General features: G+C 29.8%; 1 protein-coding gene across 2 annotated transcripts in view; it reads right to left on the reverse strand.

The window, feature by feature from the left end:
• Positions 1-271: 271 nt before the first annotated feature.
• Positions 272-12,466, reverse strand: part of LOC112602785 — a 41,017-nt gene continuing 28,822 nt past the window's right edge. Inside the window, exons 3-6 of one of the 2 annotated variants that reach the window (XM_025351112.1) lie at positions 8,614-8,687; positions 4,887-4,995; positions 4,620-4,763; positions 272-1,678 (exon numbers count right to left, since the gene is read on the reverse strand). In XM_025351112.1, the coding sequence (XP_025206897.1) occupies positions 786-1,678; positions 4,620-4,763; positions 4,887-4,995; positions 8,614-8,685 (1,218 nt within the window). In that variant the 5' untranslated portion in view covers positions 8,686-8,687 and the 3' untranslated portion in view covers positions 272-785. Of the gene's footprint in view, positions 1,679-4,619; positions 4,764-4,886; positions 5,071-8,613; positions 8,688-12,466 lie in introns of both variants that reach the window. The other variant, XM_025351113.1, reaches the window with a different exon arrangement.

Raw genomic sequence — 12,466 nt, forward strand, 5'->3', positions numbered from 1 at the left:
AGAAATCTATATGCAACAGACTGCTGTAGCTATACTCACATCGTGTAAAGGTAGTCGAGTAAGTAGGGTAAATAATTCATTTAATAACATATAAATACAAGGTTTGTAACAACTGCTTTTGGCCGTTTATTGATGAAAAAAAAAAAAAAAACACGGAAACCGAAGACAAGCATGCTGCAGTCGCGAGGTGACTTGCACTGTCACCTATACTTACGTATGTAGTGGCTCACAATGTTATAGATCTGAAGAAATGTAAATAATATGCATGATATAATAGTGATTTTATTATCATATAATATAATAGGTATAATGGTTTCAAATAACTAATAATTAATACGGGATAATACACGTAAGGAGAATAAAACTCCGAACACGACGATAACCGCGTACGGGTATTTATACTTTATACATGTACATAAGAAAAGGGATTGCCACTTAAAATCATATTTTATAACATGAATTTAAACTATATAAATAAATGTAAGTATTTATCATTCAATATTATTTAAGCAATTTTTGAATTACATTATAAATAAATCGGGAGTCTAAATTAATGGGATGGGGAGGGGAGCACTGGCAGTAAAAAGAAAACCTTAAAAATGCGTACACAATTCGGTACGGTACGGAAAAATGGAAAAAATAAAATAAAAAAAAATAAATATTACGAAAGGGTCGCCAATGAGTGTGACGTTCTTCGTCAGCACTGCGTCCGTTAACCGTGGAATATGATATTATACACTTTATTCATATTATAAATGCTAATAGTCGCGCGAGACCGAACACGATCATTCGACGTCCGACGAAGTCATTCCGGTCGACTTGTCGTTGTTCTTGCTGTTACCGCAGTCGTCCGGCCGGCTGCCGTGCAACAACTGACTCATGACGTCGGCCAGCCGCTTGGTCTGTATCGCGTTTTCCTTTATCAGTTTCTCCATCCTGGTGAAGTGCCGATCGTGCATGGACAACGTGTCCCGGTGCACGCGGATCATCTGCTCCAGAATCTGTTCCAGCGCGTCTGGCTGCTGGGCGGGATGAAGCCGGCGGGACGACGACGAACCGACACCGGCGCCGCCGCCGTTACCGCCGCCGCTGCCGCCACTGGTGGTCGAGCACATGGTCAGCGGGTCCACTTTGAACCGCTTGGACACGTGGCCGGAACTGTTGACCACGTAACAGTGGTCGTCGTTCGCGCCGTCCGCGTCGTCCATGTCGTCCAGCGCCGCGTCCGAGTCGTTCATGTGATGAATGCCACTGATGCTCGACGCGTCGGGTTCGGTCATGTCGTCGCCGACCACCACGGTCTGCGTGTACGTGGCCGCGTTCGCGTACTTCTTCTTTCGCTTGAGGATGTCGTGCAGCGCTTCGAAGTACGGCGGCGGTTTTTTGGGCGCCGAACTGTTCGGGTCCGTCGAGCTGATCAAGTAGTTCCTGTACGACTTCTCCAGGTTACGCCATTTCTGGTGGCACTTGATGCCGCCTTCGTTCACCGAGTCCGCGATCCTGTACCCTTTAGACATCAGCTCCTCGCATATTCGTTTCCACACCCGAATTTTAACTGTACATTGATCGTTGAACATATCCTGGTATTTTTTAGAAGCCACTAGTGACAGCATCTCCCTGGTCGCTTCGATATCCTTTTGACACGGCGTTCTCATGCTCCACAACAGTTGGTCGGCGTCTGCAATACAGCGAAGAAAACATATCGTATGATACGTAATTAATTGATGTTATAAGACCGGGCGATTTTTCTAACAAAAAATACCAATTAATTTAAAAACTAGGTATTAATATTATTTTTACATGATTTTAAGTCGTTACAAAATACCACTTTTGAAAAGTATTTTTTACTATTTAATGACAATATATAAGTACATTATTAATTTCTCATTTTAAAGTAAAAAATATTTTATGGATTACTATTCGATGTATTAAAATTTAGTTTCAAACAAGTATTTAAACTTTAACGTACGATTAACAGTGTAGTGGATCAACATTATACAGACTATCCACTACACCTCATCAAAACTTTACAATTAATAAACTAATTTTTTTTTAAGTGAATTTTAATACATCGATGTATTTTGTAAAATATTTGGATCTAGAATAAGGAATTCAATATGTGTGTTGTTATTAAAAACGATAAAAAATTTAATAATTATATCATCGTCATGTTACTGTGTAGACTGGGTAACACACCATACAAATAAAAAATTAAAATATATCATTATACATTTTTATTTTTTCAAATAATGTTTTACAATAACTTAAAATTTTATTAAAAGAAGGGGGATAGGTATCCGCTTCATTCTATAGTAGGTGTCGAATGTATCTATTGAAGATCAAGTAATTTTAATGATGTGTTAAATTTTAATTTAATGATAAATCACTGCTTACGAAAAACGATTCTGAGCAAAAGTCTGTCATCCTAATTACAAGGTAATAGACAATTTTAATAAAACATTCGTTGAACATTTAAAATATCTTTAGTTTTTGGTTTCATAATTATAATAAAACGTTTGAGATGAGAAATCGTTATTTTATACGTGAACATTGAATGTTGTTAAACTTTTAAACTTTAGACACTGATTTAAAAAAATATTGTTAATATTAAATGTTGACCTCTTCCAAAGTATCAATTAAATCTAATTTACTACCAAAAATCATCCCCAAAGTTGAAAATCGAAGAATTTTTTTTATATATATTTATATATTGTGTATACACATAAAAATAATACATTAATCATTCCGCTTAAAATCTAAAATAATTTCAAATAACAGACTGTAATATACCTAGGTATACTAATAGTTTTTGAAATAATTAATTTTCTTTAATAAAATATAACATTGCATATAAATTTAATTGTAAATATGTTGTTTTTGTTTTTATCAAAATCTGAGATATCGTAATTATTTTTATATCAATATTTTAACTTTTTATGTTTAAATACTGGCAAATAAGTAGTATAATATGTGTATATTATGTTAACCGACAGGATAGTATGAGAAACCCTCTAAATTTAGTGGTAGACAGCATTTAAAAATATATCCATAGACCTTATGCTAAGAGACCGGCATTATATAGTGTAACAGTAATAAACACATAGTAGTTGTACAATAATATGGCAGTCTTTATTAATTTGAAATAATATATACAATTAATTTGCTAAAAAAGTGATAACTAACTTCAATAATACACTAAGTAGGTACAATATTTTAACTAAACCACAAGTCACACTCGACAAGTGCCCTTTATCTCTGATCACTTTTCAATAAATAAAATCGGCCCATTAGGTATTTTAAAGTTCATAAATATAATACAATAATCCGTTTCATAATGCAATCGAATAATTATCAATTCAATTTTACGGTCGAAATCATTATTACATAAAATATCTTGCCATTACTGCGACAATTATTATTGAGAAATGTGAACTTGATGTAGCTATTAGCTATCAATTTTGAATAGGTAGGAAAATAAGATGAAAAAAATGGTATGACCGAAATTTAACATTTTAAATATTTGTTCAGTTATATGGTTTTATCTAATGAAACAAGCACGTACAAAATTATTATCAATAAAATTTACTTTTTATCATTAAAATAATGTTTACTTATAAAAATGCTGTTATAAATTAAACATGTACTAAATACTGATATTGGTATGAGAATGTCTGTATAGTAAAAACAAATTATATAACACTATCAAAAAAAGTTGTAAGGCTCGTTGTATATATTATTATTACACGTTTTACAATCAAATGATGACTATATAAATAAATAAAAATAATGGAGTTGAAAACAACTATTATATGCGATAAAATTGTGAAATAAAATGAAACCATGAAAACTTTATTAATTGTTTACAACTACAATCTACCCGCTGTTTTATAAATTGACTACTCCAATCGAATTCCAATATTTAAATTTTTATAACAAAAAAATTAAAAATATATTCACTTAGATAATTATACATATAATTATATTAAGCACAATCTGTACCTATACTTTATAATTAATTTAAATTTTAAACGAATAAAATTAGATTTTAAATTCAAGGTTATGGCGCTTTATAATGAATTAGTACAATACGTGCAAATAGTTCATTTTCATAAAATAAATGAATTATTAATTTATATGAATATGCGTTTATTAGGATAAGTTACTGTGATTCAAATTGAAAAAATATTGACTTATGACATAATTTTAATAACAGTAATAACATATTATAAAACTGTATGTCTGTATGAATATGTAATAAAAAAAAATTGTACATTTCTGTACAAAAATAATTTTGAATCAAAATACAAATACTAACATATTGTGAAAAAGCATTAACTATGTATTTCTTCAATCTACTATTGACAAGAATTTGCATTTTTCATAATGATAAGTCATCAACGAATGTCAATAATAATATTATCGTAGGTACATTAATCAATGAGACCTTCAACCAAACAACAACAGATTTACGATCGTGAATTATGGAACAACAGGTAAATGGTCGGAAACCCACAAACTCATTACTCACTTCACACATTATAATATACTTTTTCACAAATCACATTATGAAACGGATAAACATTTAAATATGCACATTCTAATAATATAGAAATATTTACCTGTCAAGACTTGAACAATTGGTTTCATATCATGTTCAGGCGAATCTTTTGGTGACCCAGGGGGTGACCCATAGCTCCCATGATATCCGAAACCAAAAATTTCTAATATATCCTCAGAGTTAGGAACTGATATACACTTTCCACCTAAAAATGTTCCATGTATAATTTTTTCTTTAGACAGTTAGACGTGAAAAATAACATTTTAGTTATGCCTAACGAATAGTGTATTTATATACTTCTAGAAGTTTCTTTTTAAACATTACTTACTTTCGTTGTCCAATACAATAAGATCACCATTTTCATTTAAAACTGGTTGTTTCTGGTCGTCAACGGCAATACTATGGTTATCTGGGTTAATCCATTGATATTTTTCCATCTTAATAGGTGTCATAAATTTGATTTATTACTTAGGTATTTTTATAACTTAACTATATACGTAATATATTTTTACCTGTCAAATTATAAATGTGAATAATTATACAAAATAGTATGATAAAACTTTCATAGAAATATAATTTGTTGAGTAAATATGTAATTGGCATAATTACATTCAACTAATCGATATAATATTTATTATATAAAATAAAAATATTATCTAACATAGTTAAAGTTAAATTTGCTTAGAAAAATATTTAAATATTATTTTATACAATACATTTTTATTATAATAATAGTATAAGTAATGTGAATAATTTTTTTTAATAATTTATAAACATCTGAGAAAAAATTATCCTTTCTGATATTTCTCTAATTGATCTTAATAAATAATATCGCGTACCACGTGGTTATTTTTCTCAAAGTTAACTCAAACTTGAGTTATTACAATATTTTGAAGAACTATTTCAAAATATCCAATAAATATTTACTTAAAATAGAGATTATTTCAAAAGCGATAACATTACATTACAAAACAAAGTAGTCGAATTTTTAAGTAAATAAAATATTTTTGTTAGGAATTATGACATATAAACCAGTGTTTAAACGTAGTCAATACAACACTCTTTTATAAAAGATAGCACATATATTTAAAATTGCATTCATATATCTTGTATGGCTATCTACATGTATAATAACACTAATACCTGAATCAGCGCTACACAGAATATTTTGTTTTTGCAACTTTTAAAATAAATATGTACTTATACATCATTAATTATTTTTACTTTCGCTAAATCTTTGCATTATATAAGATTTTAAATTTACATCATTATGTTAACAGGTTATGACGTCTGGCAATAAAGTGACCATTTCTTCAATCAATTACAAATTAGTTATTTTTAAAGCTAATGAGCGCATAAAGACGACCTATTAAGTGTAAAAATAAAAACTTACAGAAAATTATAAAAATAAAAAGGTCAATCTATCGATGATGAAGGCATATCGAGCATCGTTCATTTATACTCAAGCATTGATTTATTATAAATCTAGATAAATAACTAAACGTAAGAATGTATTAACAAACAGACAATGTACGGTGAAATAAAATTAATTAATTAATAAAATCATAATTATGCTAGCATCATGATACCGATTAATTTATGATTAATATTATTGGTATGTTTGAATATAACCCACGTGAGCGGTTATAAGTCAAGTTGTAGATGATATTATTTTTTTTAATACGAATGTTACGTAAAATGATCACGGAAATCCGATACACACGTATGGTTTTTGTAACGGTACGGTGGATGCATGTGTAAGGCGATTACTATATACACTATACATCAGTATACTAGAAACAACATGAAAGAGAGAGATAGAGGAGAAACGATAGTGATAACGATGGCCTTGGTCTAGACCCTCCATATAACATCTTTGTGGTCCATTGCACAAGACAACCGAAATGGCACAGTGCACACAACGCACACACACTAAAAAAGTTGGGCGTTGCATCGACCTTCTTCGTTGTTGCACAAACGCACAGACACGCACACACCCACACATAGAATATACACGCGATGCAACGTTGGCAGTTTAACCGGACCCAAGGCCGGAACGAGGAAGACAAGTGCGGGGGCAGTAGATATTACATGACATCGCTGCTGCTGCACTGCACAAATTCACGTCACGAGAACTCTCATAATGTGTTTAGGTTGGACTGGTTAGAAAGAGAGAGACCAAAAAACCTTTATTGTATATAATATAAATATATATTATAATATACATTAAACATAAACTCGTTACTAACAACAATCACAGCACTAATAGAAACAATAAAAACAAACACGCACACACGCATGCACGTCATTATAATAAAAATAGATATAATAAGTAGGTGGTGAGAAGTGACATCAAAACCTTTATGGCCTTTTCAGACAATCTTTTACAATGTCACTGTCAAATGAATATATTGAAAAAAAATACAATATCAAACGTCATGCAAACAGACATTCCTCTCCTGCAGTGCAAACACAACATCTGTGTCACTCAATTATTTTAATATTCAATCCAATAAAAAAAAAAAAATTGTTTAATGATAAAATTCTAATGTATAGCATTTAAAAAGCAACAAAATTAAGTCATTAACCAACGAGGATGATTGTATCGAACTATTACCATCATTACAATAGTTATTATTTTCTTTGCTTGTACAGGCATACTATAGTTGTATTTAATATTATGTTATTTTATTAATTAATGAATTATACATCAAAGAAAAATACACCAAAGTGTGTTTTGTTTATTATGTATAAATGTATAATATATATACGGGTACATGATAATGTATTTCTATAAATGGTAAAAAAATGTGGATTCTCGATCAAAAAAAGAATAAGTTGACTTTTATTATCAGATTTAAAGATAAGAACATCAATGTATTATAATAAATAGCATGTTTAACATTTACATCTTAAAATAGATATACGAAATATTTTCAATATTTTTATTATACTTCTTTAATAATATGGGAGGTCAATTTGCCAGTTTAGACAAAAAAAATGACAAGACAAAAATATCAAAACAATGTGTCACATAAATACTTACAAATACTTTTAGGCTTTAAAGCAAAGTTATTCCACGCCCATAAGAATTAAGTATATATTCTCAACTAATTTTTTTGAAAAATATTAAGTGTTGTAGATTAAAAAAATATAACGAGATAAAAGTACTATTTTAGTATGTGAGGTAAATCGTCGAAAAATATAAATACAATTTGATAGATTACCATTTATACTTAAAATTAAAAGGTAAATCATCTGATTACACGAATATCAGTAATACAATTCTACATTATAACAACTTTTCACAAGCACATTGGTGTGCTTACATGTGTACACAAAGAATGTAAACATAAATTAATAATAATCAAATTTTTCAGAAATATATTTCATTAACAACCACGAAAGCATATAAAATACAAATGAAAATATTAAGTACAGTGAATAATGCAAATGTACAATTAATTATTATTTACAAAAGAAATAATAATTGATCTATTACGACTTGCAAAGCTAAAAAAATAATTTTGAATTCATATTAAATACCTATAGTGACTACAGTCCAAGTAATTCAAAAATTCTGATAATTTTTTAAAAAAAAAAGTTCAATAAACCAACCAAAATCCAAACATACATTGAAAGTAATTTTGAGTAAAATTGGCGTGTATATCATTTGTTACGATAATTTTAATATTTGTAATGGTTTTAAATAATTACAAAGTATTAACCAGTTAATTTAATTTTCATTCACGTACATAAAGAACAATAGACTTAAAATGTCTATACACGGACAAATTATTTTTCATATTTACTAACTACTTTTAAATATAAGATAATTTAAAACAAGAAAGTAAACCCTTTAAAACAAGAACAATAATAATGACAATGCTAGGAACAAATTAAATAATTCCTATCACGTTTTTAAAAAGTATTGACCTGTAAAAATTCAATTCACTTAATATATATTAGAATTGAGTAAATGACTAATGTTTACTTAATAGGTGTTTTTCATTGAAAAAAAACATCTAGTCATGTTGATTTAAATTTTTACTTACCACGTAAATAAATAAATTGTGAATTTCGATATTGTATATCAACTTATGGATATTCAATAAAAAATAAAACATACCTGAAACAAACACAATATACAACTTATTAGTTATGAATGAAATAAAATAAAAAATAAGATATGCACATGAATTAAGCTAAAATAAAAATTAAGCTGTCCAATGCGTGGGCATTAAATTAAAAGACACACAAGTAACATTTAATTTTTATAATGCACCTATGAACAAAATATTAACTTTTATTGTGGTTTTGCTATTCTTTGATTGAAATAAGAACGTAAAATAGTGATCGTATTTTTTTATTATGTTTAACGCCCACGATTAGCTTTTTGAAATTACTTTACAAATATTATTTATATACGTAATATTATATTATTAATTATTTTATTTTTTTACTATAAAACGTTACAACAATTAACCATATTCCAAGAAACCAATTATATTTTAATACGTCGTAAGAAATAAATATAATTTTGGTCTTGGTTAGTTAATTTTTGTTTTATAGAGCAAAGAAATATTAAGGTTATGAGTGTTATGACTGATTTAATGATTTAATTCAGTATATGAAATAAAGAACCTTAGTTTTAGTACTTGCCTAAATTTTTCCTAGTGCCAAGCTTACTTAAAATCTAAATATACCAATATCATTTGATAACATGATAAAATATGTTAAAGTAATACATTTCATAATCAATGAAAAAATAACATACAATACATATAATAATCTTAATACCTATAATAATACTGAGAGCCCAGATAACTCCTCTCTTAAAATAATAAACCAAATTATTAGTACAAATATTAAATTTGATAATATAATTTATAGAACTAATCTTAGTCTCATATTTATTGAAGATGTGTTCATCATAATTTACATGTGCGATGAGTAAATTATTAAATTAAATCTAATTCTAATAACATTTTTTTGGTAAATGAGCATAAATTCTAAATGAGAAATTTAAAATCCAAAACAAGTTTAAATATACTTCATATAAGTATAAACAAGAATAGTTTAATATAAAACAAACATACCTACAATCATATACTCATGACATTCATAATTATGTTTCCTGTAGGCTTTAATGCTCATAATTAATTAACAGGTTATTTTAATGATAAACACTACATATTATGCGATAATGATTGATAAGACTTAACATTATTTATTATTTTTAGATTTGTATAATAAACTTAATACTATAGGCTGAACTAAAATAGAATACTAATAATTATACAAATATTTTACAGATTACTGCTGAATGAAGTAAATAGACAAACGATTTGTATTATATTATTATGAAGTGTTTTAATTATATAAATAATTAAAAATACATTTGCAAATTAACTACCAAATACTGAAATACATATGTAATAGAGGTAATAAGTGTAATATTAAAATAAATAATACGATTGAAGAATATTCATTAATAAAGGATATTTTTAAAATTTATTATCTTCAAACGATAATTGAAATAACATTAATGGATTTATTGACATTGAAATAATAGTACAAGCATTATTTTATTTTCAATATTTTGTAACTAATTAAAATGATTACATGAAAATATTCATTAAATTACAATCGGATAATAAGTTATAAACACAACTGTGTAAAAAACAATGTGTTTATAACAAAGAACACCTATGTAGCTATGTAATAACTAAGTTTTAACAAACTATAATTTAACGAACGTAAATAAAAATGCTTTATAAACTACAATATTCACAATAGTTTAATTTTATTGAAAAACAATTGCGTCGGTATCAAATGATTTCTTCAAAGGCGTAAAGTCTTGGCCAAGATATAACATCAGGAAAGCACTATAATAATATTTTAATGTTTATTTCAAGCACACAACAACATGCAGACTTTTTACACATATTTTTTAAACAATTTAATTGAAGTTATTTTGGATATTGAATACAAATTAAGACCGGTAAATTGGTAAGTGCAAGTGCGGTGCAGACACGTGTTCCTGTTGCGGGGTTCGATGTCCGTATCGTAACCAAATATCGCACAACGGCTCGTAGGTAAAAGCACGTCTCACGTTTCACGTGATAGTTTTAAATAAAATGTATATTATACACTGTTAATAAGCCCACACAACGGCGATAGAAACGTAATGATAATGCATTTGGTTTATCAAACAATACACAAGTCTTAAGACTATAAAATTATTATTCGATATAGGTATAGGTATTTGTAAGTAAACGATTGAATTATCATTGTAATATCTAGTAAAATATTAAAATAGACGGGGTTGTTGGCGAGGTGAAGGGAAGAGGCGGCGGCGGCGGCGGCGGCGGTGCATCGGGTCAAAAGCGCATCGCACACTTGTGCCCAATAACTGCACAACTTAACATAGGTATTACAATAATATTTATAAAAGCCAAACCTATTTATTGCTACACCACAACGCGCAATACATCATAATATCACGTAATATTATAATATCTGTATACATGTTGTTGTATTTAATAAAACCATTAATCGGCCGTCTACGTCTACGCTCGTTCGCGCGCGAGTGTGTGTATCCCGCGCAAAACGATGCGTTATTATTGGCACATGCACGTTTCACACGACGTGCGAGTGTGTGTGCGTACAGACGGACGTCGTCGGTGGCAACGGCCAAATGTGTTAAAATTTAGTGTGTCATCACTGACCTGGGACAACCCGTGCAGTTTCGCTCCTGTTGCTGTGCGCGCGGTAAATGTGTATTATCGGCGGCAGCGGCGGCGCTTGCGCTCTAATTCACAGCAGATGCCACTAAAAACGGCACAGCCGTTCACGTCGCACTGTCGCAGTCACCGCCTCGAATCGAATCGAAGCGGAACGCCGCCCGCCTCAGATCGCGTGGCGCGACCCCTCGCGCGGTGGCCGACGGACGGAAGGGGAGGAAGACCGCAAACCCCCACCCCGTCGCCGACGATCAGAAGCGTCATCGATCTTTTTCGCCGTCCCCCTTTTCTAGTCGACACTGTGCAGATACAACAATATACGTACAATAATTTATTAGTTTTCCCCGGTTTTATCGTCGTATCCGCACGACATTTTTTCTCTACAACGGTGTATAAATAACACATGATAATGATATAGTATAATATATAATCACACAAACTACACGCCCGTGGATGGAACAGAGTTGCATTGCTCCAATTCAATAATGCCATCCTCCTTCACAACCGTCCCCCATGTTACGAACAAATAAAAGCAATCAACGGGAGTTTCCGCCGCGGTCAACCGCCGATCGATACACGATAACAATATTATTAAAACGAAAAACTGCCGTGTGCGTTATCATTTTATATGATACATTGCAACAATTATTATAGATGCGTCTCGGTAGTCGATAGGTACTAGAAGATAACTGAAATCATCACATACAATATGCATAGGTTATAAGATATACGATTTCTCGTCGCTAAATTAATTTAGTTAATCACACTGGACGACTGGACAGTGCTGCTGAGAGTATATTTCGGGTACTAGAGACTATAGAGAAGAAATATTGTACACCACAAATGGCGTATAAAAATGTTGGTTATTTAAAATTGCACTTTGCACATTAATTTCCAAAGTTATAGAATGAATTATTAATAGCTAATTATGGGAATTTTTAAGAGTTGCATTTTTTCGTAGTGTATATGCAATACTCACTAAAATATGACACATCTGCTATTACAAGATGATATTATTGTCTTGTGACAAACATCTCGATCTATAATATTATTTTGTTTTTAATTTTAATTAATCACTACTTTTTATATTTAAATCAGACTATATGATTTTTTTCAGTTTTTAATATGCGTAAAATACCATTAATGAACTAATACCTACATA

Source organism: Melanaphis sacchari, unplaced genomic scaffold, assembly GCF_002803265.2.
Source record: "Melanaphis sacchari strain LSU unplaced genomic scaffold, SCAv2.0 Contig8_pilon_pilon, whole genome shotgun sequence".
Taxonomy (NCBI): domain Eukaryota; kingdom Metazoa; phylum Arthropoda; class Insecta; order Hemiptera; family Aphididae; genus Melanaphis; species Melanaphis sacchari.